General features: G+C 35.8%; 3 protein-coding genes across 13 annotated transcripts; all 3 read left to right on the forward strand.

Moving 5' to 3' along the window:
- Nucleotides 1-432: 432 nt before the first annotated feature.
- On the forward strand, nucleotides 433-2,393 carry LOC109187421 (protein FAR-RED ELONGATED HYPOCOTYL 3-like). Its single transcript, XM_019337607.1, has 2 exons — nucleotides 433-2,190; nucleotides 2,331-2,393. Exons 1-2 carry the CDS (start codon nucleotides 433-435, stop codon nucleotides 2,391-2,393), a joined length of 1,821 nt encoding a protein of 606 aa, XP_019193152.1.
- An 842-nt stretch (nucleotides 2,394-3,235) lies between these two features.
- LOC109188396 (protein FAR1-RELATED SEQUENCE 2-like) lies at nucleotides 3,236-8,002 on the forward strand. 11 transcript variants are annotated; one of them, XM_019339057.1, is made up of 11 exons: nucleotides 3,236-3,366; nucleotides 3,861-4,129; nucleotides 4,217-5,921; nucleotides 6,011-6,064; nucleotides 6,366-6,434; nucleotides 6,528-6,593; nucleotides 6,690-6,758; nucleotides 6,963-7,028; nucleotides 7,112-7,189; nucleotides 7,270-7,316; nucleotides 7,699-8,002. In XM_019339057.1, exons 2-11 carry the CDS (start codon nucleotides 3,894-3,896, stop codon nucleotides 7,718-7,720), a joined length of 2,412 nt encoding a protein of 803 aa, XP_019194602.1. In that variant the 5' UTR covers nucleotides 3,236-3,366; nucleotides 3,861-3,893; the 3' UTR covers nucleotides 7,721-8,002. The 11 variants fall into 11 exon arrangements, 10 of the variants coding, with proteins under 10 accessions (XP_019194602.1, XP_019194594.1, XP_019194593.1 ...); XR_002055400.1 differs by having other exon boundaries at nucleotides 3,861-5,921; nucleotides 7,270-7,595; XM_019339049.1 differs by having other exon boundaries at nucleotides 3,801-5,921.
- Nucleotides 8,003-10,307: 2,305 nt separating this feature from the next.
- Nucleotides 10,308-11,454, forward strand: LOC109188467. Its single transcript, XM_019339165.1, has one exon. The coding sequence runs from the start codon at nucleotides 10,388-10,390 to the stop codon at nucleotides 11,117-11,119; it is 732 nt and encodes a 243-aa protein (XP_019194710.1). The 5' UTR covers nucleotides 10,308-10,387; the 3' UTR covers nucleotides 11,120-11,454.
- The last annotated feature ends 3,830 nt before the right edge of the window (nucleotides 11,455-15,284 follow it).

The raw sequence follows: 15,284 nt of genomic DNA on the forward strand, positions 1-15,284 counted from the left end.
TTTTTTTGTCACACAGGTTTCTCACTCCCCTCTGCTCCTTCTCCAATTTTTTCTTCTTCTCTGTCAAAATTTCTCTCTCTCTCCATTCTCGTCTATCTGTGATCATCATTATATCGTGCTCTTTGATGTTCAATTCCATCCCTTGTCCGTGTGACCGTGTTTCATAAGTAAAGGAAGTTCGTAATTCTAGTATATGACTTGTGAGAATTATTTCGTGATATGTAATCTAATCATTTGTTTGCAAATGCTTGAAGTCTGAATGTTAAGTGGTATGCTCAAATGTTTAATCCAGAATTGGATGATGCTAAATGTGTTTGTTATAAGAACCTGCAAGTGATCTGACATGTTTTTGCCTTTTTTTTTTTTTTTTTTTTTTTTTAATTTTAAATTTCAGTTCAGAGTTCGCAGAGTAGATAGAACTTAGAACTTATCATGGATAAAGAGGACAAAAAAACAAATGGTGTTGTTAATTTGGTTAACAATGAAGAGAGGCCTGACCACGGTGCTGATGAACTGGGAGGAGATTTGGTGGATTTTGAGGAGAATATAAATGGTGAAGATGGGGGTGACTTGTATTCTCCAGATCAATCTGATTTGGGGGAGTTTAAAGACGATGTAAACCTCGAGCCACTAGATGGTATGGAGTTCGAATCACATGGGGAAGCATTACTCTTCTATCAAGAATATGCGAGGTCAATGGGGTTTCAAACGGCAATACAGAACAGCCGCCGTTCAAAGTCCTCGAGGGAGTTCATCGATGCTAAATTTGCGTGTTCTAGGTATGGAACAAAGCGAGGAAATGATAAATCTGCAAACCGCCCCCGTAGTAGTCAGGATCCAGAAAATGGTGGAGGTAGAAGAGTGTGTGAAAAGACAGATTGCAAAGCGAGTATGCATGTTAAGCGAAGATCTGATGGGAGATGGATTATACACAGATTTGAGAAAGAGCATAACCATGAGCTTTCACTTCCCCAAGCTGTCACTGAACAGACAAAGAGGATGTATGCTGCAATGGCAAGGCAATTAGCTGAATTCAAAAATGTTGTTGGCACAAAAAGTGACTCCAAAAGTTCCTTTGAGAGAGCCCAGAATTTGGCTATGGATGCAGGGGAGGCAAATATTTTACTGGAATTCTTTATTCAGATGCAAAGTATGAATTCCAACTTCTTTTATGCAGTCGACGTAAGTGAAGATCATCGACTGAAAAACTTTTTATGGGTTGATGCCAAAAGTAGACATGATTACGCACGTTTTAGTGATGTTGTGTCATTTGATGCTACATATGTCAGAAACAAGTATAAAATTCCTTTAGCTCTATTTATTGGGGTGAATCGTAACTATCAGTTCGTGTTACTTGGAACTGCATTGCTATCTGATGAAAGCTCTGCAACACTTTCTTGGGTAATGCGGACATGGCTGAGAGCAATGGGTGGTCGAGCTCCGAAAGCCATAGTCACTGACCACGAACACGTTATGACATCAGTTATCTCAGAAATTTTCCCATCATCCCTTCATTTCTTTTGTCTTGGAAAGGTCTCAGAGAGTCTGAAAAATGTTGTGATGAAGCAGAATGAGGAGGAATTTATGGTGAAGTTTGAAGAGTGCATTTTCGGGCCATGGACCGACGAGGAGTTTGAAGAGAGGTGGCAAAATCTTGTCAATACATTTGAACTCAGAGAAAACGAATTGTTATGGTCATTGTATGAAGAGCGCAGAAAATGGGTACCTACACTTATGAGGAGCAATAATGCTGCATTTTTAGGTGAAAGTGTGAACTCTTTCTTCGACAAATATGTGAATAAGGAGACCACACTGCAAGAGTTTGTGAAACAGTATGGAGTGATTCTACAAGATAGGTACAAAGAGGAAGCGAAGGCAGATTCTGATACTACAAGGTATCCTCCGCTAGCTGCATCTGGAGAAAAGAAGTGTAGAGTTCAAAGATACAATGATCTATGCCAAAGAGCAATGAGATTGAGTGAAGAAGGATCATTATCTCAAGAGCGCTATACATCTGCTTTACATGCACTTCATGAAGCTTATGGGAATTGTGTGAATCTTGAGAGTTCAAATAAGATTAACCCTGTTGGTACTTTGACTTCATCCACTCCTGGTGATCTGTTTGTAGAAGGAGATAACCAAACGAGTAAGACAAATAAGAAGAGAAGTAGTCCAACCAAAAAAAGAAAGGTATGTTAGTTTTAAAATGTGATACTTATCTCATTTTAAACTATTACTCCATCCTACTTGTCATGTTGAAGACAAACTGCAAAATGTTGTAATAATCATACAAATTTCTAGATTTTGATGCGGTCTTTCTTTGTGTCCAGGAAGAACCAAAGGTGATGAGGTCTTCATCACAATTGAATGATGAGGCTCCAAGGCATGCCTGAGAGGCTTCCAATTAATCCTGCAGAATGAAGGTCCTTGCCTGCGTCAGAGAGATTGCTCCAACTTAAGAGCGAAAAGGCCAAAGGGAAACGGGAGAATTTAATGAAGGAAGAAGAAACAAACAAATTAAAGGGCAAATAGACAAAAGAACTTGACACAGAGGTTGAAAGAAAATCGGATTTTTAGTACAAGAATTGACTCTTCAAATTATATAGCGCACAAGGACGCATAATCCATTGTGTGCCTCGACCAAAACGACTTCATTTTCTAGTTAATTTTTAAAAGTAAAAGAAAAAAAAATTATATTTCCAAGGTACATAATTGTATAGTAGAATACACATAAACTCCTAACATAATACATAATACGCATAAACTCTTAACGTAATACATAATACGCATAAACTTTTAACATAATACATATCAACTCTTAACATAATACACATAAACTCTTAACATAATACACAGAAATTCTTAACAAAATACACATAAATACAAGTGTTAAAAAAATTGTAACGGGATTGGTTTAAGACTTTACTAAAACCGATTGAAAACTATGATTATTAAAAATCAGAGGTTACCTAAAGTTCTAAACCAATTAAATCGATTGAAACCAAAAAAATAACAAAAGAAAGATATGAAAAGACAAAATTACCCTTACTAAAAATAGGAAAAATCACGAGAAAGACTACAAAAATATTCAAAAAATAATAATTTGAGATGTTAAATGATAAAAACGATAATATAGACTAAATTTAAAATTATCACAAAAAATAAGGGACCTACAGTGCAATTAACTCTTAAAAAAATATGGAGTATAAATTATAAATAAATAAAAAGAAGAGAGAGAGAGGGGGAAGGAAGCAGATTAGCGGATGATGAAATCATCTTCCATTGGACTGAAGGTCTGAAACACTACAAAATTGTAGGGCTCGAAAATCTGCCTGCGAATCACTTCAAAGAGACAGCGATCACGAGGTACGCATTTTCTCCCACTCTCTCACCACGGAGTATACATTTTCAGAGTACTGGTTAACGAAGAGCTACAGTTTGATTTTTAGAAGGTGTTCTCCGTTGTTTTTCCGTTTCCTCTGTTGTTATCTCTGAATGCACAACAATTTCGTTTACGATTACTGATGAATTTATCTTTCCGATATTAACTTGTAGCAGTAACTGCCGTTTTGCGCTTATCTACCCCAAAAAAGGGTTAGTATAGTCTAATTAATGCTATAACTGGTACTTATTTTGGATTGAGCTAAGAAACCTCAAGCGTTTAGCGGAAATGAACAAAGGTTTTTAAAGCAAACCTGTTAATTGCTTGCTTTGTGATATATATAAGTTCTTAATTTGTATAGGGAATGACTTGTGGTTATAAATTCAAACACTATTCAGTTGAAGTCATTTTTCCCCAGCTGTTGCTTACAATGATCTGATATTCTGATTTCAACTTTATTATATGACATGATTTCAAGACAGTTTATACAAGGTGAGGAATTGTTCTCTCTATGGAAATTGATCTTGAGCTGCCTTCACGGGTAGATGAAAAGCTAGACTCTGTAACTGCTACTACTGATGCAAATGCAGTTCTTGAAGAGGGTGAAAATGTTGATGGGGTTGGAGATTTTATGGATGGCGATAGTATTAGCCTTGCAGGTAAGGGTATGATTAGTTATGAGCCTCGGAAGGATCTGGAATTTGAAACGAAGGAGGCAGCATATTCATTCTACAGGGAATATGCAAGGTCAGTGGGATTTGGTATTACGATAAAAGCCAGTCGCCGGTCAAAAAAGTCTGGGAAATTCATTGATGTGAAGATTGTGTGTTCTAGGTTTGGGACTAAACGTGACTCAGATAAGGCGGTAAACTCACGGTCATGTCCTAAGACAGATTGCAAGGCAGGTATGCATATAAAGAGAAAGCAGGATGGGAAATGGCATATATACAGTTTTGTAAAGGAGCATAATCATGAAATTTGCCCTGATGATTTCTATTATGCTATCAGGGGAAGGATCAAGCAGTCCATCAATGCACAGCACCAGAAGAAAGCATTGCAGTTGGCGTTGGATGGAGAGGACATACAGGCAATGCTTGATAGTTTCATGCTTATGCAAGGGGAGACTCCAGGATTCTACTATGCTGTAGACTTTGACAAGGAAAGACGTATGAGAAATGTATGTTGGGTTGATGCAAAAGGCAGGCATGATTATGGGTATTTTTCTGATGTAATTTTCTTTGACACTACATATATTAGAAAGAAGTACAAGGTACCGCTTTTACCTATTGTTGGGGTTAATCATAACTTCCAATTATTGTTGCTCGGATGTGGTTTGATTGGGGATGAGACTTCATCAAATTACATTTGGTTAATGCGCACGTGGCTTAGAGCAGTGGGTGGCCAAAGTCCTAAAGTAGTCATCACCAATGACAACAACTCCCTACAAGAGGCTATAGATGATGTCTTTCCAAATGCACGCCATTGTTTTTGTTTGTGGCATGTAATGGAGAAAATTTCACATCACCTAAGTCATAAAATGCATAATTTTGAAGTTTTTCTAAGGAAGTTTAACAAATGTGTATATCAACCATGGTCAGAGGAATGTTTTGAAAAGAGATGGTCGGACAAGATTGTTGATGCATTTGAACTCAGGGGAGAGGAATGCATGGGGTTTCTATTTGAAAGCCGTAAAAAATGGGTTCCAGCTTACATGAGGGGTACTTTTCTAGGAGGACTCTGCACAGTTGAGCGCTCTGAAGGTATTTCCTCTTTCTTTGACAACTATATTCACAAGGAAACTACATTCAAGGAGTTCATTGATCATTACAAAACATTTTTGCATGACTGTTATGAAGAGGAAACCAAGGCAGATTTTGAAACTAAATATAAGCAACCTACAATAAAATCTGTCTTCCCTTATGAGAAACAAATGTCTACTGTCTATACACACGCTGTGTTCAAAAAATTTCAATCTGAGGTTCATGGAATGGGTAGCTGTGATGTTCAGAAGGAAGGTGAAGATGGAAAAACAATGTTATACAGGGTTGATGATTCTGAAAAGCAGCAGAAGTTCATAGTAGCTTGGATTGAAAGACAATCCAATGTCTATTGTTCATGTCATTCATTTGAATATAGAGGTTTTCTTTGTAGACATGCAATGAAAGTTCTTCAAATATATGGGATGTCCAGCATCCCACCTCAGTATGTATTGAAACGGTGGACCAGAGAGGCAAAGATTAGGGAGACAACATCTAGACTACCTAGCAGTCCCCATTACAGGGTTCAACGACTTAATGATCTTTGTAAACTCGCTGTTAAATTGGGAGAAGCAGGTTCTTTATCCTTGGAAAGCTATAACATTGTCCTATATGCGCTAGAAGAAGCAATGGAACATTGTGTTGGTGAGAATAACTCTGCTAGAAGTTCTTTAGAAAACAATATATTGTCAACACAAAATCTTCCGTGTATTGACATAGAGAAGCAGGGTAGTGGTACAGCAAAGCGATTAAAGAAAAAACAATTGCCTAAGAAGCACAAGGTAGTCCAATAGCTAAACTACTAGAATGTTATTCAAAGGGATTTATTAATTGTTTGAGTGTTGAAGGTAGATATTGTCCAATTTTATAGGTACAATCTGTTACTGAAGAAATATCTAGTGGGGTCCAAGACAGCAACCAACAGGTGTTACATATTTTAGATTTTTACTCTGTCTGAATAAAGAAGTTCTTATATAATAAGTTCAATGGTGTTATTTATTTGATTTATTATAATGTCATTCTTTTTAAATTGTAACTAACCTAAAAAACACTACATTTATAAATGGTGAATATAGAAACAATCAATTAAATTAAATGCCCAACAAAACATTACTATTTACTTAATCTGTGTGTTTTCTCTTGCATGACAATTGTTGTGGCTGTGTACAAATTTGCATCTACTGAGCAGAAGTTTACTCATTTGCTTTGTTGTGGCATGTTTATAGGAGTCATCAAACCCAAGAGAACAAACCCTTGAAAGTTCCTATGTTGCTTTCCTAGACATGCAAGGGATGGTATGTCATTCCTACACTGACTACAATATTGCAAAGCAGATATTTGCTTATGAGTAATTGAATAATCTAATGATATTTCATATATTGCCATAGGAGTTAGGCTCCAGAACTCCAGTTACTGATGGCTACTATTCTACTCAACAGAGCATTCAAGGACTGGTTGTGTATCTTTATCACACACCTTTTAAAATACTTGTTCATAAATTTTGATATCTGTGCCTAACATTTTGGAATTTGTGTGGTTTTTATTTATAGGGGCAACTGGCTTCTCTGCCTATGCTACGGGAAGGCTATTACTACAATCAGGGCATGCAGGGAATTCTGGTATGAAGTCTTTCATTATTTGGAGCTTGATGCTGAGAAAATGTTTGGGGTGTGCACTTAATCTATGATAGCCCCTTTTGAAACAATATAATATGAATGGCACTGAGCTAAACATCTGAAGCCATAAAATACAATAGAATGTTTTCGAATAACTTGACCAATTAAATGCAAAATCTGTGATGCAAATTTCCTACCCTTTTGTAGCAGGGAAATTTGAATTCAATAGCTACACGTTTGAGTCATTATCCCATCCAAAGCTTTCAAGGAATGGTATTGGATTTCTTTAGTTTCAAGAAACCAATATTGCCTAGTTTGTAAACTATGTGCAACTCTCAGCTCACACTAATTTGCAGTTGCAGGGACAGCTTGGCTTTAGAGCAGCAGCATCCATGCATGGTGGTTTTGAGATTCAGGATGGCTTGCTAGATATGGTATGCATGCCTTGTTTTAATGCTTGTTATTCCGCAGTCATTCTATAAGTTTTTTAATTTAGTTTTCATTTTTACTGCAGGGAAATTCTATAAATTCTGCTGGAAAACAAGATAAGCATTTTTCAAGGTAGTAATTAATCTCTCCAAATCCAGACATAAAGATGACTTAAAAGGGATTCCATGGCTTAGTTTCAAGATTAGAGACCTAGTACTAAATCCCATTGCTCCCATCCTCCTGTTGATATATGTAGTGTAAAAAAAGTACGTAAATGTTGTTGATAAGAAGAAGAAGAAGAAAGTGCAGAGAGGAGGTTTCGATGGTGGAGCGGGTGATGGGCTGATGGTTTTAGACTTCTTGGTTGCATTTACTTCAAATTCTTCACTTTTCTATTATCCACTTTCAAATGTATAGTAAACAAGTTTTCTGATTTGGTTTCTCTACTTTAAAAAAAAAAAAAAAACTCTAAAAAATGAAGAATTTATATGATTAGTAAAACTGACATTTGCAGCCGTGACTGCCGTGCGCAGTGAGACAACGAGTCTAGGACGGACAAGCAGAGCAAAGATGACATGGAACGCTGAGGGCCGCAAGGTTTTAGGTTTTTGGTAGGCCTGAATCTAGTGCAGAAAATTTTGGATTATGTCCTTCATTATGACACACTTTGCTTTTCGATCTTGAATTCTTGATGGATGGCGTTTAACTGTTTCACCACGCCACTCTACCTCCATTGATAAGGTTGCACACTAGTGTTTAACACTATTTTCGGTCGAACTCTTTGCACATAGTCTTTTTTAGTACGATTTGCTTCTCAATTCTGGTCTCCTGAATATTACGGAGTGGATTGTATAAGTGTACATTTTCAAATAATGATCGCAAAATCCAAAATGACTTGTTTTTTTAGCACCCTTTAAATTTTATGGGATTTGAAAAGTCAGGCAAGGCAATGAAAATGAAAGAGAAAAAGGCAAGAGGTAGGAAGGTGAAGCTTGCTCCCTGATGTTAACTGTACGTAATGGAGACCGGAATTAGAATGTAGAAAACGAAGACAAATTAGGCACTAGACTCCAAAAGTCAGATCAAAGTCATCCTTTTCACCAACCACCATTCTCTCCTTAAATCCTTAAACCTATCCCACAGACAACAAACCAAGAATAATCTCGTTGCCGGCGTCTCCACTCCAATTACCCTCAAACGTCATGCCTTTCATCCTTTTTTTTTTTGCTTCTAGAATACCCTCCCCTTCATGTTACTTCCTCGAACCTGCACACCACTCTTAAAACTCCCTTTTCATTTTACCTTTCCTCCACTCAATTCTTTCCCATCAAGATTATCTGTATCTAGTAGTCATATGTAATTTTGGTCGTTGATCATGTTTTGTTGCATTTCATTCAATAGTTTTATTTCTTAGGCAAAAACTTGTGTGACAGCGTTTCACAGAGACAGGTCGAGTTAAAATCAAATGTAATACTTATACTGGAAAAAGTAATAGCAATGAGAAATAAAATCTTCATTACTTATATGGAAAAATGTAATATTTTTGAAGAAAAATGTAATACTTTTACATTTAAAAATATTTTTTCTTTATAAGTAACACACAAGTGTGAACCTATTTCTTAAGGTTCAAACGGAATATCTTATTTTTTAAAAAATAATTTTAACTTTGACTTTTCTTTCTTTTTATATTTTTCTTAATACATTATTTTTTATCAAGATTATCCGTCTCCCGTAATCATATCTAACTTTGGTTGTTATCCTGTTAAGATTTTGTTGCCCTTCATTTGAAAGAGTTTTTCTAAATTTTTTATTCATTATTCTCAAGGTTCAAACCCAAGATCTTATTTAAGAAAAACTATGACACTTTAATTATCCGTATCTAGTAGTCATATTTAACTTTGCTTGTTACACAATTGAGCTTTTGTTGCACTTCATTTTTTTTTTTTTTGGGTCCCTTGGTCTTAAGGCTAAAACCCAGTATCTTATTTAAGAAAATTTGTTATCATACTTTGATTACATATTTACATATCATTAATTTGTTTTTCAATACATTCATTAAGTACAAAATCCAACTACCATTCTCAACTAATGGGAGATTAAATATCCTCTTTTGTAGACAAAACTATTGTCTATGGTAGTTAAACTCCTATCTTAAACTTTTGGACCAAACATATCATTCGTGTGGACCTTTTACGTTCAACACACTTAACAACAATACTTCATTATCTTCTTGAATTTTTATTTTACATTTCAAATTAGCCTGTAATATAAAACATGTAAATGTATTAAATTTATATCATTAAAAAAAAGCTCAATTATGCTCGATAATTACTCACATTAAGTATTAAGAAGTTCATATTTGGTTACTTGAACTATTCAAATTCAAGCACAATTCGCTAGTAATCGAACTGAATTCAAACATTAATTGTTTTAAATATAGTGACAACTCCAACTAAATTGATCGATAGTATTACAAGATTTTAAGTTTGATTTATTGTGAGAACAGCAACCTATTGACGTTGCTGATTTATCTCATACGGACTAAATTAATTTATTTCATACAATGATTTTCATTCCGATCACATTTTTGAGATACTTTTACACACCTAGTTATATATAAATAACCTATATAATCAATAAAGTATTTCGAAGGATGTAAATTAGGGTAACTCAACAGCTCAACAGACAAGATCAAGTGCCAGTGTGCACAACGGATCTACCCACACACCTGTATAGCCAATGTGTTACGGTCAAATGTCAGTGCACAAGGAATCTGCTCACACACCTGTATAGCTCATGTGTTATTTTCAAATGTCAGTGCGCACAAGGGATCTGCCCACACACCTGTATAGCCAATGTGTTCCTGGTGTTGGACGACAAAATAAAGTTCTCCTAATCCAAACCCGCCACCACGGGGCAAAGAAAGGCCGGCGTCGGTCTGTCGGCCGGCCGGCCCACCACCACATGCCAAAGGATTTCCGCCGCAGACCCACGTGCTTTATCACGTGTCGTCTTCTCGCCAAACAATTCAAACAAGAGTCGCCATCACCCCTGCACCCTTGCCTCCATTCAAACAACTCGAGAAACTTTGACTTTTTCTCCCTTTCCACTATAAATATTTCTTATCACCCTATCCTTACAACCTTTAATTTTCTTCTCTACTCAAACTCTTCACTCTCTCATCAATTTCACTTTAGGGTTTTATGGCCATGAGTGAAACCATGCCACCGGGGGGGCCGACTGATTGGGCGCAGTTCTATCAGCATAACTTAGCTCACGCGCCGCCGCCTCCGCCGCCGCAGCAGCAGCAGCAGACTAACTTCTTTGGTGGCGGTAGGGTGTCTGAATCCACGGTGGTTACCACCACCGTGACTTCCCCTACGGCGCCGCCCTCGCTGGGGCAGCTGAGCCCCGAGGGGCTGGTGTCGAAGCCGGCGCGCCGCCGCACCAGGGCTTCCCGGAGGACGCCGACGACGGTTCTCAACACCGACACCGCCAACTTCCGCGCCATGGTGCAGCAGTTCACCGGCGGCCCGGCCCTGGCCCAGCAGGCCCAGTACCCAATCCCCAGCGGCTCGAACCTGAGCTTCGGGTTCGGGCTCGCCAGCAATCTCCCTCACCACCAGCACCTCGTGAATCCTACTCCGGCGAGAACGACGGGCGGCTACCAGCTTCAGTTTCAGCCGCCGCAAGGCGGCGGCGGCAGTGGCAGCGTCGGTGTCGGCGGCACCTACATGCTCGCCTCCTCGAACCAGCAAAGAGACGGCGGCGGCTTTCTCCACCGCCCCAACGGCGCCATGGGGCTCGGAATCTCAACCTCCGACGACCATATAACCACCCTGGACGGCCATTCATTCCCGCTCCACACTCACAGAGGATCTTCCTCCTCCTCCGGGAACGACAACCGGAATGAAACCAACAATTACATGTTTTAAAAACATTAAACATCGATCTTGAAAACAAATCAAAGGTCGTCGTCGTCATCATTGACAAAACATGTGCAGGCTAGACGGTGCTGACTTTTCAAAAGCACGCCGCGCCGTTGGAATGATTAAAAAAACCAAACCCTCGTGTAAATGGACGACAAAGGTTACTATGTTTTCCGACGTATATGTCGGCGGCTAGACGTTCAACTTTTTTTTTTTTTACTACTTGTGCCCCTCGTTTTTTTCTTCCTTTATTCTTTAGCCTCCCTTTTATGCCCCTATGGCATTCCCTTAATTTACGTTGTTAAAGTTAACTAATTACCATAATCAGTGTTATGCTCTCACTTTCTTCTCCATTGTATTTTTAAAACATCCTTTTTTTCTAAAGGTTTTATCCAAAACATGGAAAATTTGCGGTCTTAATAAATACGTTACGTTAAATTATTGTCCCTTGTATCGACTCATGACCTCTGGTTTGAAGAGTCCCTTCGTGCCACTTAATCACACAGTCACATAATGTTTATGTTTACTATTCAAAAGCTCGCATTGATTGTTGTTATTCTTCTTAGCCTCGTTGTCGTTCTATGCTTTAAAGTTATATCTTGTAAAGTAAAATTTAAAGTGGTTGTCAGTTTACGGCCATTATGATGCACCCACTAGAGGCATAAGCCACTCCTTTGTGGTTCACCTTCAATAAAAAAACAATATTATATTTTTGTTCAAAAATTGTGCAATGCAGGAATTAACATACCAGCATTCTCTTGTTATCTTTCTCATTTAGATTATGTATAGTAAAATTCAATTGGTGACTATTAGGTCTGTTTTTTGGATTTTTGAGACCTGTTTATGTAATAAATAAATGAGTTATTACAAAAAATATAAGTACAATGCTTAAAATCAAACTATAATAAACCAACCAATTTATTATCTCCAAAGTCTAAACAAACAGATCAGAAAAATAAAACAAAACAAAAACATCTTAAAACTACTTAGCTAGTGACTACCTGTTGAAATGCCGGTATCGTTTGGAATGCAAGTAGAACGATGTGTTAGGGGAAAAATTAATTTCTCAGACGGTATTGATAGTGAACTGGTGAATGGTACATCAGTACATGTTTCAAATTATCTCTACAAATTCCAAATTTGAGATATCATCTGTGCCGTTGAAAAAACAAAACGATTTTGCCCGTGGTAATTAAGTATCTTGATGAACCCCTATGCGGACAATTAAATTACTCCCAGTTAAGTGAGGTACTTTGTTAATTTGCTTTTCTCAAAACTATGCAAAGTAAAGTTTAACAGGGAAACCCGGCCCTTCCATTCCTATCTCATATCTTGCCCACATGGCCACATCACTAAAATCCCACGCTGAGGGAAAGCCTTAAAACAACACGAAATTATGCAAGTTGTGTCTCACGTTGGAATAACATGTGAAAGAGCAGCCACCCAACAACAAACGTTTTAGAGCAGTCCCAACTAATATAGATTTGGAAGAGTTTTTACAGGTATGACTATAAAAGAAGATGACAAAAAAAAAAAAAAAACACCCGACAAGTACTGTGGTTGCACTTCACGCCATTAGGACGAGATTTTTTTTGATAGGTCTCACAATTCTGATAAAAATCAAGACTTTATAAGAAAATTCTTCACACTCTTCCTCCTCTACCTATACTTAAAAGCGGACAAAAACTTTTCAAAATCCAGTATTGTGGATGCTGGAATATTGTCTGATATTCCCTAGTTTCATTTTCGACTCCTTTAAGCAAAGCATAATACCACATATAGATCAGACTAAATATGAGAGAGAAAGAGAGAGAGATTGATGGTGTATATATTGATTGATTGATGTGAGTGAGAAATGGTTTCGGGATTTTGATAAGGGGGGCTGAATCGGAGCTTCTAATGGGTCCCACTTACGTGTAAAGACAATTTGTGGTGTTGGAATAAGTCTAACTTCCAGCTCTCTTGTTCGCCGCTGGATTTTATGCCCCTGACGTCACATCTATCCCTAGTCAATGTTATTATCATATATGGTGGTTTCATTACCCATTATTCTCCAATGGTCGAGTGTGATTTGATTTTTTTTTTTTTAATAATTTTGAAGTCTATGCGCGTTTTGTTTGATAGGAAACCAGTTAGCAATAATTAAATTCATAAGAGAATTATGCTTTATTCATTTGCTTTTTTTTTTTTAAGTAGTGAATTTATAATGATGAAACATATAGAATTCGAAAAATTATTTTTAAATCAGATTCAATAAATTAATTGAAATAATCAATTATTATGTAGCGTGATAACACTTTTATTCTGATTCCAAATGACTGGTTACATGATCAAATTTATATTATATGGGCATTGATTCTTTATGCTAAAAAAAAAATTAAGAAAATATATAACATATATTACCTTGTAAAAAGTTATAAGTGTTTAAAAAAAATTAATCAAAATGGATCGAGTTAAGTAAATTTTTTTAGTGATAGTAAAAATGCAATTGAACAACTCAATCAAATAATATATAATAGCTTCCTATTTGTCTAGACGGAGGTGGGAGATTGCCTCCCTTTCATTTCTTGGCAAATTTTACTATATATCATGGTCTATGTAGGATCATGGATTATAAAGTATGTATTATTTTAATTACACTTCAGTATTATTTGATAATATTGTTATGTTTTTTTTTTTTAATGTTTTTAGTTTCATTTTTTTATTATCTATACTGATTTTATTATAGTTATACTAAAGTATCATTTTAATTCTACTATAGTTTCATTTGATAATATACATTATTGCTTTAGCTCTGTTTTTTGTTTCATTTTTCACATACACTAGTTTAATTATAGTAATGTTGAAGTATTATTTTAATTGCATTTTAGGTCATTTGACAATATATTTTAGGCACAAGTGTCAAATAGACCCATCTACTACTCCGAAGTGCTCAATTCTCACCACGAACTAAATTAAGTGTCCAATAGACCTATTTACCAGCTAAATTTGTTCAACTGACATTTTTTACAGGTTGCCTATTTAATTATTAAAAATAAATAAATAAATAGAATAAAAATTTAAAATTTTTTTAAAAAAAAATTAAAAAATTATATATATAAAAGAATATCAGCCACTGGCGGTCTGACGAGGACAACCAGTGGCTGATATTTTTTTAAAATTTTTTTAAATTTTGTATTCTATTTATTTATTTATTTATTTATTTTTAATAATTAGATAGGCAACCTGTAAAAAATGCCAATCGAACAAATTTAGCTGGTAGATGGGCCTATTTGACACTTAATTTAGTTCGTTGTGAGAATTGAGCACTTCGCAGTAGTAGATGCGTCTATTTGACACTTGTGCCTATATTTTATTGTATCATTCTGGATTTTAGTTTCATTTTTCATGCACAATAATTTCATTATAGTAATACTTTTTTAGTACTTTTTTTTTTTTTTGAAAACGCTAAAGTGTCATTTTAATTATACTACTATTTTATACTTTTATTTGATAATAATGTGTTCTCTTATATCTTCTTAATTCGCTATTATGATACTCTTCATGGATGCCATGTTAATAAAAAAAGGATGGCGTGTCATGTCTACAATTATTATCGCGAATCATATTATTAAATAATGTACTTTTATTATATTAAATATGTATATTGTATTTAAAAAAGTATATTATTTTATATAATGTACATTTAATATACAAATAATGTCCTTTTAAGTTTTAATATATTAAAAATGTATTTTTTTATTATTATGATCTACATAGCACTGTGTGGATCATGATCCAAACAATAATTTGCACCATGGTCTATGTGCCAAATAATTAGAGGCAGTACAGTAGAGAAATTATTTTTAACATAGTGATTATCTGATTATACAATTTAGTTTAGTGATTCAATTTCGTTTTTATAATTTGTAAAATGACCAATTTAACCCTTATCCCAATAGAAATTATTGTTTCAACAAAGTTTATGGACCTTAATTTTAGCACATGGAAATTTATGGAGCATACATCAAGTCAATGTAGAATAGTCTAAAATATTCTTCCAGAATAGTCTAAAATATTTGTCTGTATGAGCAGTTTAACTAGTCGCAGGAATAAAATTTATCACAAATAATCAAAAATTGAGTCTCACCAACAGTAATGTAGAGTTTTATACCTTTTGTCACACGAATAG

The sequence above is a fragment of the Ipomoea nil genome, unplaced genomic scaffold (assembly GCF_001879475.1).
Source record: "Ipomoea nil cultivar Tokyo-kokei standard unplaced genomic scaffold, Asagao_1.1 scaffold1421, whole genome shotgun sequence".
Classification (NCBI taxonomy): domain Eukaryota; kingdom Viridiplantae; phylum Streptophyta; class Magnoliopsida; order Solanales; family Convolvulaceae; genus Ipomoea; species Ipomoea nil.

Bases quoted from the DNA above. Each gene is read 5' to 3' on its own strand.
- LOC109187421 (XM_019337607.1), top strand. From the start codon at position 433: ATGGATAAAGAGGACAAAAAAACAAATGGTGTTGTTAATTTGGTTAAC. The intron at 2,191-2,330 runs GTATGTTAGTTT...CTTTGTGTCCAG, and splicing joins GTCCAACCAAAAAAAGAAAG to GAAGAACCAAAGGTGATGAG.
- LOC109188396 (XM_019339049.1), top strand. From the start codon at position 3,894: ATGGAAATTGATCTTGAGCTGCCTTCACGGGTAGATGAAAAGCTAGAC. The intron at 5,922-6,010 runs GTAGTCCAATAG...CCAATTTTATAG, and splicing joins AATTGCCTAAGAAGCACAAG to GTACAATCTGTTACTGAAGA. The intron at 6,759-6,962 runs GTATGAAGTCTT...ACCCTTTTGTAG, and splicing joins AGGGCATGCAGGGAATTCTG to CAGGGAAATTTGAATTCAAT.
- LOC109188467 (XM_019339165.1), top strand. From the start codon at position 10,388: ATGGCCATGAGTGAAACCATGCCACCGGGGGGGCCGACTGATTGGGCG.